Here is a 22,078-nt window from a genome sequence, read left to right on the forward strand (position 1 = left end):
TTGCTCCTGACTGATATTTTGTCAGTGATGAGAAAAGTAACTGTCACAATCTTTATCTGGCTAATCAATAAAAAGCATGCTTTGTGAATTCAGCCCTCAAGCACTCACTCTGATCAGAGGTTCTTAACCAGTGGGAGCATCAGAATGTATTATTATCAGGATCACCCACCAAAAAAAAAAACACTGGAAGGGGCTTCTGCGAGTGCACATATCACACATATCCAGGGAATCTCTGGGTGATGCTCAGACACTAAACAGATATTTACAAACACTGGATTCTAAGTCAGCACTATACTTGGCATGTTTGAACAGTAAGTAAGACATCCTTTTTTGCCTTCACAGGGCTTCTATAAGCATCACTTAATGCTATCAGAGCATCAGACAATAAACAGCAAATATTTACTAGGTAACTGCATAATATACTAAAGGTGGTAGGTACTGCAGAAAATACAACGAGCAAGGAAAACCACAGTGCCAATGGCCAGACAAGTCAGACTGAACGCAGAACAACACAACTCCTGACAAAGAGCTGGAAAGGAGGCAAAGACAGCTAACTGAAAGGCCAGGGGCATAAAGTGAGAGGCTGGTGTCTCATGATCTACAGAAGGCAGGCTGAATATGGCGATGAGGAATTCTGCTTAGACCAGTGTAGTTTGGTGTCCACAAGGCAGGAATACCACAAGCTGCAGCTCTGCGAATTTCTAAGCAGGCCACAGGTGACTTGGGGTTACTGACTCTCTACTGACCCATCTTCTTGGTCCCAGGTCAAGGCAGTGACTACCAGGATGTTCCATGCTTAAGATACTCTGACCTTCAGTTAGTATTTTATAGGAAGATGAGATTGAAACTACAAGAGAACCCTATTCTTGTCAAATTTCTAATCTATTCATCTACTGGTTTCTATCAGGATGGACTCTTGCAGTACCTTCAAATCCATTACAATAATTACTTACTCTGATGTTTAAATTGTCCCCAATTTGGTAAGAAAAGCCTTAAAGGACTGTTTCCTTTAAAATATCCCGCCGGGCGTGGTGGCGCACGCCTTTAATCCCAGCACTCGGGAGGCAGAGGCAGGCGGATTTCTGAGTTCGAAGCCAGCCTGGTCTACAAAGTGAGTTCCAGGACAGCCAGGGCTACACAGAGAAACCCTGTCTCGAAAAACCAAAAAAAAAAAAAAAAAAGAATAAAATAAAATATCCCAATAATTCTTACTTTCTTATATTCTGTACAAGTAAAATACAGAATTAACATGGACCTTTCCTTATCCAGTCCTTCTATCAGTCTTTAAGAGTCCTGATGTGTCCCTGTGGGTGTGAGCTTGAAGGCCCTCATCCTAGCTGCCTGGAAGTCAGCTTCAACTTTTTGCCTTTGGAACAAGATGTAGAACTCTCAGCTCCTCCTGCACCACGCCTGCCTGGAGGCTGCCAACCTCCTGCCTTGATGATAATGGATGGAACCTCTGAACCTGTAAGCCAGCCCCAATTAGATGTTGTCTTTCTGAAGGAGCTGAAGGGGCCTTCTCTGTATCAATGGGAGGGGAGGCCCTTGGTCCTATAAAAGCTTGATGCCCCAGTGTAGAGGAGTGCTAGAACAGGAAGGCGGGAGTGGCTAGGTGGGTAGGGGAGCACCCTCATAGAAGCAGAGTAAGAGGAGATGGGATAGGGGGCTTGTAGAGGGGAAACCAGGAAAGGAGATAACATTTGAAATGTAAATAAATAAAATATCTAATTTAAAAAAATAATAATAAATTTTGTCCTAATGAGAGTTGCCTTGGTCATGGTGTTTGCTCACAGTTGTAAAACCCTAACTAAGACAGAAGTTGTTACCAAGAACTGGGGTATTGCTGTGATAGGCCTGACCATCTTTTTGTTTGGAAAAATGTAGATTTGCAGACAGGATTTGGAAAGCAATAGAATGCTTTAAGTGGAGCTTAATGGGCCATCCTAATAGGAATATGGAAGACTTTGTAGCTGAGAGTTCTGTATCTTGTTCCAAAAGCAAACAGGAGAAGCCTGACTTCCAGGCAGCTAGGACAAGAGTCTTAAAGTCCATGCCCACAGTGACACACTTCCTCCCACAAGGCCCTATCTACTAGAACAGGGCCACACTCCAGGCCAAGCATAGTCAAACTACTGTATAGGCAAAGCTGAGGAATGTGCAAACACATGGCCACACTCACTTTTATACTACAGTTCTACTTCTGTTAGGTATTCACAATAACACCCCAACTGGTAACCAACAATTCAATAGTCATTTTTTTTGTTGTTGTTGTTGTTTTTCACTTAATTTTTGGTTCAATTGACCTTAATCAAGCCTCTTCACCATTAGAAGTCACCAATTTCCTTCCATACTGACCCCAGCTCTATACATATACATATCTTCTTATTTGCATAGCTTCCCATTCTGGATTGAACTGTCCTGAGACTCAGAAACCCTCCTTCCTCAACTCAGCTCCCAACACTTCTGGTAGGCCCTCCCTTTGTCTCTATTCACTTATGGTGACATTGACACTTTATGGAGACCTTGTCACCCTGCCAGATTCTCTGAAACTGGAGTTGGGGTGGTTGTGATCCACCATGTTGATGATGAGAACCCAACCCAGGCCCTCTGCAAGAGCAGCCAGTGCTTCTAACTACTAAGTCATCTCTCCAGCCCCAGATTTCACATTTTAGTATGAAAGATCCTGAGAGAGAGTGAAAAATTATGTAAGCCCCTATACTTGTGTCCAAAATAGACCCCACTAATGGCAAGGAGTAAAAGTTTAACTCACCCCATTGTTCCAGGATAAACACAAAGTAGAAGTTTAACTCGCTCCATTGTTTCAGGAAATGTTCGTACAGAATACTCCAATCGTTCCTTGAACCCATTATGCTTGCCAAATGCTATAGCCCATGCCAGGTGTTTGCAGTTTCTGCCTTTATAAACCCCTTACCCTTGAGCTCGGGGTCGACTCCTCTATCCCTGCGTGGGATACGAGTCGTCCCCAGTGCACTGGCCTTTCCCAATTAAACCTCTTGCTGTTTGCATCAAGATTGGTCTCTCATGAGTACTGGGGCATCGCATCATCCTGAGACTTGAGTGAGGGTGTCCCTGTTCAGGGGATCTTGCAAGTAAGGAAAATCTAATAGAAAGAACTTAACCGTTTGCTATTCAGTTTGATACATTAAAAAAAAATTGAAGTCAATTTCTATCATATCTCCCCTCACAAATAAGGAACCTATAAGGCAATTGAGCAAATGTGTCACTCTAACCAGAAAATCTATTTGCTCACTGTTCAGAGAGTTTACAAACAGCTGACAGCTTGTGTCTTAGTCAAGGTTTCTATTCCTACACAAAACATGACCAAGACGCAAGTTGGGGAGGAAAGGGTTTAGTCAGCTTACACTTCCACACTCTGTTCATCACCAAGGAAAGTCAGGACTAGAACTCACACAGGGTAGAAACCTGGAGATAGGAGCTGACACATGGAGGGATGCTGCTTACTGACTTAATTCCCCTGGCTTGCTCAGCCTGCTTTCTTATAGAACCCAGGACTACCCAGGGATGGCACCACCCACAATGGGCCCTCCTACCCTTGATCACTAATTGAGAAAATGCCTTACAGCTGGATCTCATGGAGGCATTTCCTCAAAGGAGGCTCCTTTCTCTGTGATAACTCCAGCTTATGACAAGGTGACACACAAAACCAGCCAGTACAGCTTGAGAGTTTACCCTTTTTCTCAGGCTCTATGTTGCCCAATCTGTCCTCAAACCCTCAACCTTCTTGCTTCTACCTCTAGGATGCTGAGACTACAAGCTGGTGCCCTCTGTGCCATACTAGGTCTTTCTTAAACAACTGTTCTTCCTTTAAGCCCTGTTCCTCATTAAATCTCCCGAAGATGAAATATGCCATATTTTTTTTTAAATAAGCACATAGCAGAGAAAGGGAATATGGTCTCATGTAGCCTAGGCTAGACTTGAACTCCTCAGCATCCTACACCCCCCTTACCATTACAGACTTGTGCCACACTCAGCTTGAATAAGCACATTTTAGCAAGAGACAATCAGTTCTGAATTAACCATGTGTACTTATTTACATGTGCTTCTTAAGAATGTGATAAGGGAGGCAGAGGCAGGCGGATTTCTGAGTTCGAGGTCAGCCTGGTCTACAGAGTAAGTTCCAGGTCAGCCAGGACTACACAGAGAAACCCTGCCTCGAAAAACCAAAAGAAAAAAAAAAAAAAAAAAAAAGGAAAAAAAAAGAATTTGATAAGGATTAGTACATTAGACAGTTACTTCCTTCAGACTCTAACTTCAACACTATAAACAGAACAATTAAATTTTAGAATACATACGATATCCTGTTGACTACAGCATCCTCATCTTCTTGTTCATCTGCAAAAATGTTTATAGTGTTACTATTTTATCTCCAACAAAATGTTTCATGAATTTATCTAAAAATATACCAAAATTACCAAGTTTTAAAAATTCACTGCTGAATGGAAAAGACTTTCATAGAGCATTTTGTTGACTTCCACGAGAACCCAGCTGTAGATTTCATTGTAACATATGGAGTGTGGAGAGCTACACGAGTTGTGATTTTCTTTTGAGAAATGCCACTTAACTGATTGGTCCATGTAAATTAAAATTTTACAAATACCTAGTCTCAAGAAAATAAAACTGTGAACCACAGAACCATTGTGAAATGTAGGTAGACAATGTCAGGATAAGATGCCTATGAATGAAGTAGTTGGGTTATTAATGACCAGCAGACATTTCTACTATAAAATAGAACTTATCCACTTTTCTTTGAGTTTTTATAAGTAAAGGAAATGATAAGATCTTCTTAAACCATCCTAAACTACTTTGTGATAGTTTGTATATGCTCGACTCAGGGAGTGGCACTATTAAAAAGGTGTGGCCCTGTTGGAGTAGGTGTGTCACTGTGAATGTGGGCTTTAAGACCCTCATCCTAGCTGCCTGGAAGTGAGTATCTGCTAGCAGCCTTCAGATGAAGATGTAGCACTCTCACCGTGCCTACCTGGATGTTGCCATATTCCTCCCTTGATGATAACCTCCCAACCTATAAGCCAGCCCCAATTAAAGGTTCTTCTAAGAGCTGCCTTGGTCATGGTGTCTGCTCACAGCAGTAAAACCCTAACTAAGACAACCTTAGACAGCATCTCAACAAACTCAAAAGCACAGTCCAAGTTACAGACAGAAAAAATATCATTTTCCATATCTTTGTAAGTAGCAGGCAGATTTCATCAGGATATCTTCTTTACCCCCTCTTCCTCTCTCAGGCTTCCTAGACACCATCTCTTTTGTCTTCTTTCATTCATAAAATTACCAGCTAAAGGGAATATGTAAATACACAAATATTGCAAAACCCTCCCAGTCCTTCCAGCTCTTCATCTGCCTCATGTCCTTGAGTCTCTGGACCTCTCTAGCCTCAATGTCAGTGGTGTGTCTTAGCCATTCTTTGCAGTGTCTGTCCTAAATTACAGGCTTCCCAAAATAACTTTACAGTCAAAGGCACCACAAAATCACATACATGATTAATTTTTATCCTGCTACCTCCACACCTAATCCATCACCAAGTCTGGAGAAAAGGTCCACTATCTCCTTATCCAGATCTGTCATTCTATCCAACCAGCAAGGTCCACAGTCTTTCTCATTCCCTGCAACTATTGGATTAACCTAAAGATCATCTAAATCTACAGTTTTCCTGCATAGCACCCTTACCTTCCCCTTAAACAATGTATTCATGTTTTTCACTTGTACCCTATCCTCTCTTTCCTTCTATGTGTCTAATCTATAAAACAATGTGACCAGGCATCTTTAAAACAACTGAGGAACTGTCTTGACTCTTTAGATCTTCACATTCTTGGCAGATTAAGGATCCAAGGAATACTTCCAAACAGCACAGAGCCAGATGATGGCTCTAAAGCAACATACTGCAACTAGAGCTGTTCCTTTTATTTCTCTCAAGTTTGATAAGATATTATATCAAAGAATCATTAATATATGGGATCTTTAAAACAAGTATAATACAGCATTGACCATTATTAGTGCAACATCACAGATAGAAAATACTATGATTAAAAAAAAATAGCTGAGAATTAGCAAAAGGTAGTAAGGAATGTGCTGGAATACATATAAAATACTAATCCAAAAATGTGAATTCACCAGTCCATTAAAAAGTAAAGATATGCCAGGCATGGTGGCGCACGCCTTTAATCCCAACACTCGGAAGGCAGAGGCAGGCGAATTTCTGAGTTCAAGGCCAGCCTGGTCTACAAAGTGAGTTCCAGGACAGCCAGGGCTATACAGAGAAACCCTGTCTCAAAAAACCAAAAAAAAGAAAAAAAAAGAAAAACCCTCCGATTAACTCAGGACAAAATGAGATAATACAGGACACTATACAACTGAATACCAGTACAAGTATAAGTACTCTAAATTTTATATTGCTTTAGAAGGAAAACAGAGGCTGGAGAGATGGTTCAACACTTAAGAGCACTTGCTGCTCCTGCAGAGGTCTCAAGTTTGATTCCCAGCAATTATATGGAGGCCATTTTTAACTCCAGTTACTGGGGATGCAACACCCTCTTCTGGCCTCTGCAGACATGGGGCATGCATACAGTGCAAAAATATGCATGCAGGCAAAACACTATAGCACATAAAATAAAAATAAGTAAATACATCTTTCTGAAAAAAAGGAAATCAAAGAGAAGGAAGGAAGGAAGGAAAAAAGGAAGGAAGAAAAGAAAAGAAAGGAGGGAGGGAGGGAAGGAAGTAGGGAGGGAGGGGAGGAGGGAGGAAGGGAAAGAGGGAAGGAAAGAGACAAGACAATTCTGTAGTGAGAAAATGAAAGGGGCTGGGATGATTAGGATGCTCAGTTAGAATCAGTCACAAAGAACCAAACACCCTCATAAACTCTGGAATTTCCTAGGTAGTAAATAGCCAACAACTATTCTTAGTTACGCATGAGAGTTATGATAAGCAAGGACTCTGGGCTGGGCTGGATGGGTGGCTGAGTGTAGTCGGGTTTCCTGGGGGTTATTTTTAGTATTCTCAGGACCAGGCAACTGTTTACTTCAGCCATCAGCATATTCAGCATGGCTGCAATGTGTGGGAAGAGCCCATATACCACCCCAGATACGCAGCTCTGAGGAGAGCTGTAACATATCTCTTTCTACTTACCTGATTTTCTCTTGTATCTTATAATGATGAAGTAGGAAACGATGTAGAGAATGGCAAAGAGAAGAAAACATATCTGAAACAAAGAAATTTAATAGGTCATTTACATTGTTGCCTGTCATTTTTATAACCAACAAGAGATACATCTTTGGTATTTAAAGGAAATGAAGGATCTATAACTACTGAAAAGTAAAACTTATGGAAATTTCACAAATGTAACATTTTGATAAAAAAATGAACTGATCGATTATTCTACTTAATACTATTTTGGTGAGAAAGCCCGGTTTAAAGTTTCTCTTTTCATAAGTTGAGAAAATTTTTTCAAAGTCCTGTGGAAGTGTAAAGAGCCAAGCCATCATCAACAATTCTAAGAACTGAAATGAATGGGCCACGCTGTCCTTCTAAAAAGGAAAGCATGCTAAGAGCGGCAGTAATATGCGATGGGTGTACTGGCACCACAACTTGACAGATTCAGTCACACGGAGCTTTAGCATAAAAGAAGCAACACAGATCAATGTGGAGTAAAAAATAACTTCAGTAAATATACTACATGCTAAAATTAAAATTAAAATTCTTCACTCAACTGGGGTTTAAGTCTTAACAATAAATTCCACTTACTTTGTCTAATAAAGACTGTACAGGATTACTGTATGTGGCCTGAGGTTCTACTCTCCACACATGGCAATGCCCCCCTCACTGTACTAGTTAATGGGGGAAGGAGCTCACCAGCTTATCAGGACTGATTAGAACTTACAACATACTCTCAAGGATTTTCACATACAGAGCACTGTTCTTCACAACATTAATATATCAGTAGGCCTACTAAACTCACTCTTATCAACTTTGGCACTCACTGGCCACTATGAGCTCAAATTGTTTAGTTTTTCTGTATGTGTAGACTTTCCCTTCTTGGCAGAATTTCCCCAGATTATCCCTTGATGCCTACATGGCACAATTTCCTTAAGGCTGAATGGTACACATCAGGATCACCACATTTTCTTTACCTATTTATCTATACTGGCACACACATCAGTTGTCTCTATAACATGACATGGTGAACCCTGAGCACAGTGTGTCTCATAAACCAACTCATTCCCTTTGAATGTGGATCCAGAATGGAAGAGGTAGCGCACTTTGCATATCTGCTTTGCATTCTGGAGGACATGTCATGCTGTTCTGGTGCCAGGAGTGCACAAGGCTTCCTTTTATTCCACATCCTCAACAGAACTTCTCTCTTGTTCTACAGAAGCAGCCATTACAACAGATACGAGGTGAATCTTCCCTTCCATTTCTCTATGACAAAGATGCTAAGTACATTTTCATATATCTGTTGTATATTTGTATATCTTCTTTTGAGAAATGTCCACCCAAGTCTACCCATTTTTATTTGGGTCATATGTGTACATGGCCCTTTATTTTCATCAGGGAAGGTCAAGAAACAGGATATCCACCAAAGACCAAATGATAAAAATAAAGCCTCACTCAAGCTTATGGAGCATGTTGAAAAAAACCTGACTTTCAACCTGCTGAAATCTAGTGGTCACTCCGAGCACGGACTTCTCAGTATGAGTTGGTGGACATGTAATAAAAAAGACTTCAGACTTGGTTGGTAGTCATCCCTGTCTAAGCCATCCACTTAGAAAACAACAATGAAATGGAGAGGAGCACGGCAAACTGAGTGTCAACATCCTCATAATACATGTGGGAGACTGATGGAACACAGTCCCAACATCTGTTCTGGAAGCCTAAAGATGTCAAGAATGCTGGCTAAGTCAAGTGGTGGTAGTTCACACTTTTAATTCCAGCACTCGGGGAGGTAGAAGCAGACAGATCTTTGTGAGTTCAAGGCCAGCTGGTCTACAGAGCAAGTTCCGAGACAGCCAGGGTTACACACAGAGAAACCCTGTCTCAAAACAAAAGAAAAAAATTGGCTAACAAGAGGATGTTAGTAGAGTTACAACCTTCTCTTGAAATCCTCTGGAGCACAGCAAATGGGTCAACAGAAAAACCAAATGCTGGTAAAGAAACATAAAGAAATAGAAGTCTACAAAACAATGGATGTCAGGCTCCATGAGCAAGCAAACTTGGCAGTAAAACAATGAATCCTAAAGTTAAAATAGGATGTCGGATGGCTAGCAGAGGAATCCTGAGTTGATTCCTTTAGTAAGTTGTTTGTAGTGGACTTACTATATCTAGAAACCTATTCTAACACTGGGGACATTAGTGAGCAAAGGTATACCCTTGTGACACATCTCAGAAAGAGCAGTAACAATAAATATAAATATATAACAGACAATTACATTACGGGGTGTTTGAGGATAGTATGGGCCCAAGAAAACAGGGAGTACCATTAGCAGTGGGGGCTTATCTTGCCAGGAGGACAAGAGAAGCAAGACCAGCAGTGTACGATGCAGAGATAATAGTAATGTCAAAGACCTGAAGCAAGACAGCTCTGCTGTGTTCAAATGAAAGGAAAAAATAACAGATGAAATGGAGGGATTAATAGGAGTCCAGGGCAAAGACGACTTTGTTACAGGTGCTAGTACTTACACATGGTAACTAACAAATTGGCTCTGACCCTGAGGGAGACAGGAATCCATGTAAGAGTCTGAACAGAGAGATGGCATGATCAGACTCAAGGAAGAAACTCACCCCAATTGCTAGGGGACACACACACATGTTATATGTATGTTTGTATGTATATATGTACCAGAACAGAAGCAGAGACCATAAAAGAACTGAGCACAAAACAAGGCAGGAGAGATATCACTCAGACCTGTAGAGTGAAACCTTAAGAAATGATTGAGTCATGGGTGTTTTCAAAGCAGGCCTGCTAGGACTTATAAAAACAAACACAAAGTTCTAGTCCTGAGAAACTGGAAAGACTGAGTTGCAAAGTCTTGAGTCGGGAAGATTACAAAACAATATGGTTCAGAGGAGGAGTGGGCTTTGCTGAGTTTGAGATATACACTCAAAGGTGGAAAGCTGAGTGAGTAGGTCTTTATATAAATCTATACTTGTGATGGTTTGTATATCCTTGGACCAGGGAGTGGCACCATCTGAAGGTGTGGCCTTGTTGGAATAGGTGTGACCTGGTTGGAATGGGTGTGTCACTGTGGGTGTGGGTATAAGATCCTCACCCTAGTTGCCTGGAAGTCAGTCTTCCACTAGCAGCCTTTGGATGAAGACATAGAACTCTCAGCTCCTCCTGTGCCATGACAGCCTGGATACTGCCATGCTCCCACCTTGATGATAATGGACTGAACCTCTGAACCTGTAAGCCAGCCCCAATTAAATGTTGTTTTTTATAAGACTTGCCTTGGTCATGGTGTCTGTTCACAGCAGTAAAACCCTAACTAAGACAATACTGTTCAGGGGAAAGACTAGACTACACATTAAAAAACAAAGAACAATCAGCAGATGACAATGTCCTGAGGCTATGGTGCAAAAGCAGGCAGAGAAGATAAGTCTAAAAACAGAGCATAGCTCTCAAATGTTCAGAGACTGCCAGGCAAGCAATCACCAAGGGCAGAGCACCTAGGGCTTGCACATCTCCTGACCCACATGAAGGAACGAGGACTTTACAACAGTGTCAAATACTGCTGACAGGCCAAACAAGATGAGGACAGAGGACTGACAACTGGATCTGGTGCCCTGGAAGTCACTGCAGCCTAGAGTTGCTTTTCTGGAGCAATGAAGACAAAAGCCTAGCTCAAGTGGATTCCCAGAAGAGCTGGAAGGAGAACTGTAAGCAGAGTTCTTCCTTAGAGCTATCAGAAAACAAAGGAGTTGTGAAGAGGAACTCAAAGTCAAGAACCTTTTTTAAAGTGAGAAAAGCTACTGAAGGAAGAAAGAATAATCCAGCAGGCGGTGTAAGAGGAGGAGGAGATGGAGTAATGCTGAAATGACTATACAGCTGAGGGACTCAGAAAATCTTCCTGTGAGTGAATCAAGGGGCAGGAAATGAGTGGGGGAAGAGAACAGAGAGGAAAAAGACCATAGTAAGGATGCTGGTGCAATTGACAAGAGGATTAGGCGACATGAGTCACTGCAACTTTAACAAGAGATGTTTTCTGAAGTAGTGAGACAAAAGCCTGGCTGAAGTAGATTCTGGGAAAAGCTAAAAGAGAAAGGAGTAAGCCTGAAGGAGGGAAATGAGGAAAAGGAGGGCAGCTCCACTAATCTCTGCTCTCACCTCCTATGTTCTCTTCATTTGAGCACACCAGAGCCATCCCACATCAGACCCTTGGAATCACTACTGTCTCTGCCTCTAGGCCAACTCTCAAATGTCTGAATCTCTCATCCTTTGTCTCACAGCTCTTCCACTCCCTGGCACCAACTTCTGTCTTTGTTTTCTATTGCTGTGTAGAGGAATCATGACTTCCATAAGGCTATGTATAGAAGAAACAGTTTAGCCGGGCAGGGTGGCGCACGCCTTTAATCCCAGCACTCGGGAGGCAGAGGCAGGTGGATTTCTGAGTTCGAGGCCAGCCTGGTCTACAGAGTGAGTTCCAGGACAGCCAGGGCTATACAGAGAAACCCTGTCTTGAAAAACAAAAAAAAATAAAAATAAATAAATAAATAAATAAATAAAAAGAAAGAGTTTATTGGGAGTTAACAGTTTCAGATGGTGAGTTCATAACCATTATGACAGAGTGCATGGCAGCAGGCAGGCACAAGATTCCAACAGGAGCTGAAAGCGTACATCCTGATCCACAAACACAAGGCAGAAGGAGGGAGGGAGAGAGAGACAGAGAGAGAGAGAGAGAGAGAGAGCACTAACTGGGAGCAGCATGGGCTTCTGGAACCTCAAAGCACTCCCCAGTAACATATCTGCTCCAATAAGGCTCCTAATCCTTCCCAAACAGTTCCACCAACTAAGTACCAAGCATCCAAATATATGAACCTATCTATATGCCCACTGTCACTCAAACCACCACAACAATTAATGACAAAAGAGGCCATAAATGTGAAAGAAAGCAAAAAGTATATTGAAGAACTTGGCAGGAGGGAAGGTAAGGGGTAAGAGATATAAAAAAAAAATTAGGTAAGAACAAATGTAAACAAAAGTATTAAAGACATCTACAATGAAAACTCTATAGCACTCAAAACCTGAAGAAGACACTAGAAGGTAGAAAGACTTCCAATGTTCATGGACTGAGAGAATTAATACTATTAAAATGGCATACTACCAAAGCAATCTACAAATCCAATGCACCTAATCAAAATACTAACATCTTTCACAAAACAATAAAAAGCAAGCAAAACATTATTTGGAGTCATAAAGACCCCCAATAAAAAAAAACAAACATTTTTTTTAAAAAGGTTTGATTGGAGGTTACCACAATAATCAATTCTTGACTTCAAAATATAGTACTTCACCAATAAAATCACTAACAAAATCAGCATGTATGCAGAATAAAAGCAAATAAGTAAAGCAATGAATAATGGACCAAGAAATAAACTATACATGTACAGCTATATGGTTCTTAACAAATCTTCCAAAAATATAGACAATGAAGAAAAGGCATCGTCTTATACAAATAGTACTGAGACACTTAATAGCCACATGTAGAAGGTTGAAACTAGATCCCTATCTCTCACCCTACACAAACATCAACTAAGAAATAGATCAAAGATCTTAATCGAAGACTTGAAACTACTAGAGGAAAGCACAGAGGAACCTGGTAGGACTCCAATAGCTCAAGAAATAAAAGCAAGAACTGACAGACAAAATTACACCAAATTAAAATGCTTCTGAGGAGCATTTTACGAAACTACAGTATGAAGTGTTACCCCAGAGTTAGAGAAAATCTTTGTCAGCTATTAATCTGAAGGAGAATTAATAACCAGAATATTTTAACTCCAACCTTAACAGCAAAAGAACAAATAATCCAATCAATAAATGACAAATGATCCAAACAGATACTTCTCATAAAACAAAGGAAGGAAGGAAACACAAATGGCTAATGTTCAACATTCTTAGCTATCAGGGAATGGGAATCAAGATTTCACTCAGCCAAATGGTTCTTATCCAAAATGCTGCTGAAGATGTGGACAAAAAGGAACCTTTATATACTTTGGAAGGTATATGAATCAGTACAGCCACTATAAAAATGGAGATTCAAAAAAAAAAAAAAAAAAACTACAAACAGACCTATATATAGCTCAGTTATACCACTCCTGTGCACAGGATCTGCACTCCTGTGTTTATCACAGCACCAGTCACAGTGGCCTATTGACACAATAGGCCACTTTGACTTAATTGGAAATCTGTGTGTCCAAACCTTTAGGTCCTTGTCCCCAGTTGGGTTTTGATGGATCAATAACTCCAACAGCCAATGGCTGGGCAAAGAGGGAGAGGTGGGACTTCTAGGTTCCTGTGGGCAAGGAGACAAGAGCAAGGAGGAGATGCAGAATCAAGAGACATCTCAGATTTAGAGCCACAGGGGGAAGATCATCCAAAATGTAGTTGGGAAGGGAAAGTGGCCCCTGGAAGGGCAGCCCAGAAGCATCTTGGGCAGCATAAACCAATAAGCCTCACAGAAGGTAACAGGGCAGCAAAGTTAAAGGTAGATTTAGAAGGTGCCGAGTCAGGCGTACTGGAGGGAAAAGTATGCTAGCTGAGGGAGGATTAGAACGGCCCAGCCTTTGCGTAGCCAAGGCATTTCAAAACTAAACTTGTGTGTGTGGGGTGTGTGTGTGTGTGTGTCTTTCATTTGCAGCAAAGAGCTCCTGAGTGGGAGCTCTGGCTGGAAGCTAAAGGGGAGTAGCTAAAATTACTGCTACACAATAGTCTATTGACAGGTGACAGAACCAAAAAGATACGGTACATATACACAGTGGAGAATTACTCAGCTATAAAGGAAGATGAAGCTGTTTTGAGGGTAAAAGGACCATGAGGTATATAAGAGGAGAACAAAAGGGAGAAGGAATCAAATGAGGATATATGAATACATAGAAATGTCACAGTAAAATCCAATCACTGGTATAATTAATGTGCATATTCTAACCCATGAATGATGGCATTCACCTATATTCTCAACACTTGAGAAATGGAAGAACAAGAGTTCAAGTTCATCTTCAGTAATACAATGAGAGTTCAAAGCTAACCCAGCCTATATGAGACCCTGTCTCTCACAAAGAAAAAGAGCCACTAGAGTACTTTATTTTAAATGATGTAACCCAAAAGGAAGAAATAACTGTGATGTATCATCATGTAGTAGAAAAAGCATAGAACCAAAACACTCATATACATAAAATTAATAAATATTTAAATAAATAAATCATTTCTAAATGTATCAACTTTATTTAGAAAGATAAATAAAACTCTACTTTAGCTAGGTGACATTAATTCATCATGAATGAAAAAGTAAACCTAAGCCAAATACATAAGAAAAAAAATGTGAATTTTAAAACAACCTAAGTGGCTCACAACCACCTCTAATGAGATCTGACGCCCTCTTCTGGTGCATCTGAAGTCAGCTACAGTGTACTTATGTATTTTTTTTTTATTTTTATTTTTATTACATATTTTCCTCAATTACATTTCCAATACTATCCCAAAAGTCCCCCATAGCGCCCCCCACTTCCCTACCCACCCATTCCCATTCTTTTGGCCCTGGCATTCCCCTATATTGGGGCATATAAAGTTTGCAAGTCCAATGGGCCTCTCTTTCCATTGATGGCCGACTAGACCATCTTTCGATACATATGCAGCTAGAGACAAGAGCTCCAGGGTTCTGGTTAGTACATCATGTTGTTCCAACAATAGGGTTGCAGATCCCTTTAGCTCCTTGGGTACTTTCTCTAGCTTCTCCATTGGGAGCCCTGTGATACATCCAATAGCTGACTGTGAACATCCACTCCTGTGTTTGCTAGGCCCCGGCATCGTCTCACAAGAGACAGCTATATTTGGGTCCTTTCAGCAAAATCTTGCTAGTGTATGCAATGGTGTCAGCGTTTAGAAGCTGATTATGGGACGGATCCCTGGATACAGCAGTCTCTAAATGGTCCATCCTTTCATCACAGCTACGAACTTTGTCTCTGTAACTCCTTCCCTGGGTGTTTTGTTCCCAATTCTAAGAAGGTGCACAGTGTCCACACTTTGGTCTTCATTCTTCTTGAGTTTCATGCGTTTATCAAATTGTATCTTATATCTTGGGTATCCTAAGTTTTGGGCTAATATCCACTTATCAATGAATACATATTGTGCGAGTTCTTTTGTGATTGTGTTACTTCACTCAAGATGATGCCCTCCAGGTCCATCCATTTGGCTAGGAATTTCATAAATTCATTCTTTTTAATAGCTGAGTAGTACTCCATTGTGTAAATGTACCATAATTTCTGTATCCATTCCTCTGTTGAGGGACATCTGGGTTCTTTCCAGCTTCTGGCTATTATAAATAGGGCTGCTATGAACATAGTGGAGCATGTGTCCTTTTTACCGGTTGGGACATCTTCTGGATATATGCCCAGGAGAGGTATTGCTGGATCCTCCGGTAGTACTATGTCCAATTTTCTGAGGAACCGCCAGACTGATTTCCAGAGTGGTTGTACAAGCTTGCAATCCCACCAACAATGGAGGAGTGTTCCTCTTTCTCCACATCCTCGCCAGCATCTGCTGTCACCTGAATTTTTGATCTTAGCCATTCTGACTGGTGTGAGGTGGAATCTCAGGGTTGTTTTGATTTGCATTTCCCTGATGATTAAGGATGTTGAACATTTTTTCAGGTGCTTCTCTGCCATTCGGTATTCCTCAGGTGAGAGTTCTTTGTTCAGTTCTGAGCCCCATTTTTTAATGGGGTTATTTGACTTTCTGGAGTCCACCTTCTTGAGTTCTTTATATATATTGGATATTAGTCCCTTATCTGATTTAGGATAGGTGAAGATCCTTTCCCAATCTGTTGGTGGTTTTTTTGTCTTATTGATGGTGTCTTTAGCCTTGCAGAAGCTTTGTAGTTTCATGAGGTCCCACTTGTCAATTCTCGATCTTACAGCACAAGCCATTACTGTTCTATTCAGGAATTTTTCCCCTGTGCCCATATCTTCAAGGCTTTTCCCCACTTTCTCCTCTATAAGTTTCAGTGTCTCTGGTTTTATGTGAAGTTCCTTGATCCACTTAGACTTGACCTTAGTACAAGGAGATAGGAATGGATCGATTCGCATTCTTCTACATGTTAACAACCAGTTGTGCCAGCACCATTTGTTGAAAATGCTGTCTTTCTTCCACTGGATGTTTTTAGCTCCCTTGTCGAAGATCAAGTGACCATAGGTGTGTGGGTTCATTTCTGGGTCTTCAATTCTATTCCATTGGTCTATTTGTCTGTCACTATACCAGTACCATGCAGTTTTTATCACAATTGCTCTGTAGTAGAGCTTAAGGTCCGGCATGGTGATTCCACCAGAGGTTCTTTTATCCTTGAGAAGAGTTTTTGCTATCCTAGGTTTTTTGTTATTCCAGATGAATTTGCAGATTGCACTTTCTAATTCGTTGAAGAATTGATTTGGAATTTTGATGGGGATTGCATTGAATCTGTAGATTGCTTTTGGCAAGATAGCCATTTTTACAATGTTGATCCTGCCAATCCATGAGCATGGGAGATCTTTCCATCTTCTGAGATCTTCTATAATTTCTTTCTTCAGAGACTTGAAGTTTTTATTATACAGATCTTTCACTTCCTTAGTTAGAGTCACGCCAAGATATTTTATATTATTTGTGACTATTGAGAAGGGTGTTGTTTCCCTAATTTCTTTCTCAGCCTGTTTATTCTTTGTGTAGAGAAAGGCCATTGATTTGTTTGAGTTAATTTTATATCCAGCTACTTCACCGAAGCTGTTTATCAGGCTTAGGAGTTCTCTGGTGGAATTTTTAGGGTCCCTTATATATACTATCATATCATCTGCAAAGAGTGATATTTTGACTTCATCTTTTCCAATTTGTATCCCTTTGATCTCCTTTTGTTGTCGAATTGCTCTGGCTAGGACTTCAAGTACAATGTTGAATAGGTATGGAGAAAGTGGACAGCCTTGTCTAGTCCCTGATTTTAGAGGGATTGCTTCAAGCTTCTCACCATTTACTTTGATGTTGGCTACTGGTTTGCTGTAGATTGCTTTTATCATGTTTAGGTATGGGCCTTGAATTCCTGATCTTTCCAAGACTTTTATCATGAATGGGTGTTGGATCTTGTCAAATGCTTTTTCCGCATCTAAGGAGATGACCATGTGGTTTTTGTCTTTGAGTTTGTTTATATACTGGATTACGTTGATGGATTTCCGTATATTGAACCATCCCTGCATCCCTGGGATGAAACCTACTTGGTCAGGATGGATGATTGTTTTGATGTGTTCTTGGATTCGGTTAGCAAGAACTTTATTGAGGATTTTTGCATCAACATTTCTAAGAGGAAAACTCATAGCTCTGAGTGCCTCCAAAAGGAAACTAGAGAGAGCACACATTAGCAGCTTGACAACACACCTAAAAGCACTAGAACAAAAGGAAGCAAATTCACCCAAGAGGAGTAGACGGCAGGAAATAATCAAACTCAGGGGTGAAATCAACCAAGTGGAAACAAGAAAAACTATTCAAAGAATCAACCAATCAAGGAGCTGGTTCTTTGAGAAAATCAACAAGATAGATAAACCCTTAGCCAGACTCACTAGAGGGCACAGGGAAAGCATCCTAATTAACAAAATCAGAAATGAAAAAGGAGACATAACAACAGATCCTGAAGACATCCAAAACACCATCAGATCCTTCTACCAAAGGCTATACTCAACAAAACTGGAGAACCTGGATGAAATGGACAAGTTCCTAGACAGATACCAGGTACCAAAGCTGAATCAAGATCAGGTTAATGATCTAAACAGCCCTATATCCCCCAAAGAAATAGAAGCAGTCATTAATAGTCTCCCAACTAAAAAAAGCCCAGGACCAGATGGGTTTAGTGCAGAGTTCTATCAGACCTTCAAAGAAGATCTAATCCCAGTTCTTCACAAACTATTCCACAAAATAGAAACAGAAGGTACTCTACCCAACTCATTCTATGAAGCCACAATTACTCTGATACCTAAACCACAAAAAGACCCAACAAAGATAGAAAACTTCAGACCAATATCCCTTATGAATATTGATGCAAAAATCCTCAATAAAGTGTACTTATGTATAATAGTAAATAAATCTTTGGGTCAGAGCAAGCAGAGACTGAACGAGTGGAGCTGACTGGAGGCAGCCGGTCCAAGTGGGGCCAACCAGAGCGAGCAGAGGTCCTAAAAAGAAAAAAAAGAAAGAAAGAAAGAGCCAGGCGTGGTGGCGCACGCCTTTAATCCCAGCACTCGGGAGGCAGAGGCAGGCGGATTTCTGAGTTCGAGGCCAGCCTGGTCTACAGAGTGAGTTCCAGGACAGCCAGGGCTATACAGAGAAACCCTGTCTCGAAAAACCAAAAAAAAAAAAAAAAAAAAAAAAAGAAAGAAAGAAAGAAAGAAAGAAAGAAAGAAAGAAAATAATGAGAAAGGCAAAGCTTCTCTAAGACCTACAACAAGGCAAGGGCACCCTTTCTCATTCTTCAACGCAGTTCTAAGAATCCTATTTAATGCGGGAAAACAAGAAAAAGGATTTAAGTTAACAAGTAAAACTGCCTTTATACACAGATGGTTGTATTATCTAATTTAAAAAAAACTGAATGAATACACAGAAAGACCTAGAACTTATACATAATTATATCAAGAGTGAAGGTCACAAGATTAAAATGCTGAAGTCAATCACTTTTCCTATATGCCAGCAATGGACAAGTGAAATTTTTGTTTTGGCTTGGTCTCAGTTTTTATGTCAGGGTTTTGCTGTTGTTTGCATGCTTTTTGTTTTGAGACAGAGTATCACTATATAGCCCTGACTGGCATGAAGCTCATCATATAGACCAGAGTAGCCCTAAAATGACATAGACCTGCCTGTCTCTACCTATGGAGATTCTGGGAATAAAAGTATGTGACACCAATCTGAACCGAACACCTAACCAGGCAAGACTTCCAATGGAGGAATGGAACACCAATTCAGCCACAAAACCCTCGAACCACAATTTGTCCTACCTACAAGATGTCAGGGATAAAGATGGAGCAGACATTGCAGAAATGGTCAACCTACGACTGGCCCAACTTGAGACCCCACCATTACTGATACGTGCAAACTGGAACCTAGTGTAACTGTCCTCTGAGAGGCTTCATCCAGAAGCTGATGGAAACAGATGCAGAAACCCACAGTCAAACATTAGGCAGAGCTCAGGGTATCTTATGGAAGAGTGGGGGATAGGATTGAGGGAGCCAGAGGAGTCAAAGAAAATACAAGAAAACCTACAGAATCAACTAACCTGGGCCCATAGGAGGGGTCACAGAGACTGAACCACCATCCAAAGAGGATGAAAGGGGCATACCTATGTCTCCTACATATATGCAACAGATTTGAAGCTTAGTCTTTCTATGGGATCCCTAAAGACTAGAACAGGGGTTCTCTTTGACTATACTGTCTGCCTCTGGATCCCTTTCCCCTAACTGGGATGCCTTGTCTAGGCTCAATAGAAGATGTGCCTAGTCCTAGATGTGATTTGCCAAGGCAAGTTAATATCAATAGGAGGCCTCCCTTTCTCTTGTGAAGATGGAAGGGTGGTGATGGAGGGGGAGAGATAGGCAGGGAGAGGGAGGGCCTGGGAGGAAAGGAGGGAGAAGCTTCAATTGATCGAAATGTAAATTAATTAATTACTTTAAAAGGTGTGTGCTACCAGCACAGGAACAAGTGAAACTTGAATATAAAACACACATCATTTACACCAGCATGCCAAAAAAAAAAAAAAAATTTAATGTTAACAGAGTATGCAGAAATCTAACAAAACATATTTAAAATATACATAAGAAAACCATAAAACTCTGATGAAAACATCTAAAAATAACTTTAATAAATGGGAGATAGCCCATGTTCATGAACAGGGAGATGTAAGTTCTCCCTATTTGATCTACAAACTGAATGCAATTCCAATCAAAACCCAAGCAAGTTACTTTGTAGATATAAACAAACTCATTCTAAAGTTTATGCAGAGAATCAAAACCCAGAAGAATCAGCACAATCTGAAGACAAAGAATATAATCAAAGGGCTTTTGTAAAGTAAAAATAAAGCTTAAATAATCAATGAAGTAGCCAGGCGGTGGTGGCACACGCCTTTAATCCCAGCACTTGGGAGGCAGAGGCAGGTGGATTTCTGAGTTCCAGGCCAGCCTGGTCTACAAAGTGAGTTCCAGGACAGCCAGGGCTACACAGAGAAACCCAGTCTCGAAAAATCAAAAATAATAATAATAATCAATGAAGTACTGACCAATGGAACAGAATAGGAATGCTAGAATTATAACCATATAATACAGCTAACTGATCTTTCACAAAGCACAAGGACAATACAATGAGGAAGATAATGTAGGTTGTTGAAATAATTAGACATCCACCTTAAATATGCTAAAAACAAGGAGTAATACAGGCATTTCCAAGCCCATTTCCAAGAATTGTGAGATATCTACTTGTGCTCACTAGGATTTCCCAAAAACAGCTCTCAGAACTTAAAGGGCACAGTTGTACTGCCGTAGCAGTCATATTTCAGATTCCTGAGTGTGTCAGAGCAGATCCACCCTGAGAGAACTTTCAGAAACTAGCAGATGTCTACTGCCAGGTGCACCAGGCACAGAGGAATGAGTAAACCTGCCACTTCTCTGGGCTGACACTGTAGTTTGATGGTAGAGGACCCAGATTCAGTTCCCAGTAGCCACATGACAATTCACAACTATTTGTTAACTCCAGTTCCAAAGATCTGATGCCCTCTTCTGGACTCCATGGGCATCATGCACATACATGATATACAGATATAAGTACAAACAAACACTCATACATATAAAAGAATTTTTAAAATAAAACAAAATTAACCTATAGCCTTAGAAACCAGAGCAGCAGTTACTCTTAGAGAAGATAAAAGTTACAACTGTTGAGAAAGCCTGGGTCTCTGGCAAGGTAGCAAAATTCTATTTCTGCATCTGAAACCATGATTAGTCAAGTATGTTTTGTAGGAAATGTATCTTGGACATACTTAAAATTATAGATTCCTTCCTAGTAGCATAATTTGTGGGAGTAACCAAATACTTTCTGATTGGCTTTAAGGTCCACTCCACAAAATGAACCTCATACCTGGCACTGTAATTGAGACAAGACTCTGTGGGTAAAGAGGCATAGACCCTAGGACAGAACCTACTACTACTATATTGCTAACTGAAAACCATATTAAACTAACGCCTAATGGCTTATTGTTAAACCCAGAGATTAGTGCATCTTTTAACCTTCATCAGAGATGCTTTCTGTGTAGAGACCCAAAATGGCCAAGATGCAAAGAATATGAGGCTACAGAATGAATGTTCAGCCCTAAATAGGAATTCTGTATCATTCCCCTCTTCCTGAGACTTAAAATAATTGTGGAAGAGGGGGCAAAACGATTGTAAGAGCCAGAAGCAGTGGATGTCCATATAGAACCAGTGTTTTCCAGTTATGACAGGGCAGTTATACAAATGAACTGAGGGTGGCTGTAACAGTGCATACAAAACCTGGGCAAGCCCAAGCCAGACAAAAATCTCAGTAAGGAGAAAGAAGTAAACATGAAGACCCACCCCTAACTGAGGAGTTACTGACAACTGACAGCTGCTAAAAAAGAGTCAGGTTTTTTTTTAAAGTGTGCTACTCATAGGTCAACCATAACCTCCGATGAATGCCCATACACCCAAGCATGGAAATGCAGCACAAATTTGATTCAAATGGTTAAAAAAAAAAAAAAGAGTCATGAAGTTGAGTATGTGGAGAGAGGTCTGGGAGGGACTGGGGAGG

General features: G+C 40.6%; 1 protein-coding gene across 4 annotated transcripts in view; it reads right to left on the reverse strand.

Annotated features, from left to right (window-relative positions):
* Lmbr1 (limb development membrane protein 1) overlaps nt 1-22,078 on the reverse strand; it is a 145,913-nt gene that overhangs the window by 122,252 nt on the left and 1,583 nt on the right. For all 4 annotated transcript variants that reach the window (XM_021162298.3, XM_085836554.1, XM_021162300.3 and 1 more), the window contains 2 exons: nt 7,183-7,255; nt 4,335-4,374 (listed from right to left, as the gene is read on the reverse strand). In XM_021162298.3, the coding sequence (XP_021017957.1) occupies nt 4,335-4,374; nt 7,183-7,255 (113 nt within the window). Of the gene's footprint in view, nt 1-4,334; nt 4,375-7,182; nt 7,256-22,078 lie in introns of those variants that run through there.

Source organism: Mus caroli, unplaced genomic scaffold, assembly GCF_978045245.1.
Source record: "Mus caroli unplaced genomic scaffold, Mus_caroli_1 scaffold_4, whole genome shotgun sequence".
NCBI classification, from domain to species: domain Eukaryota; kingdom Metazoa; phylum Chordata; class Mammalia; order Rodentia; family Muridae; genus Mus; species Mus caroli.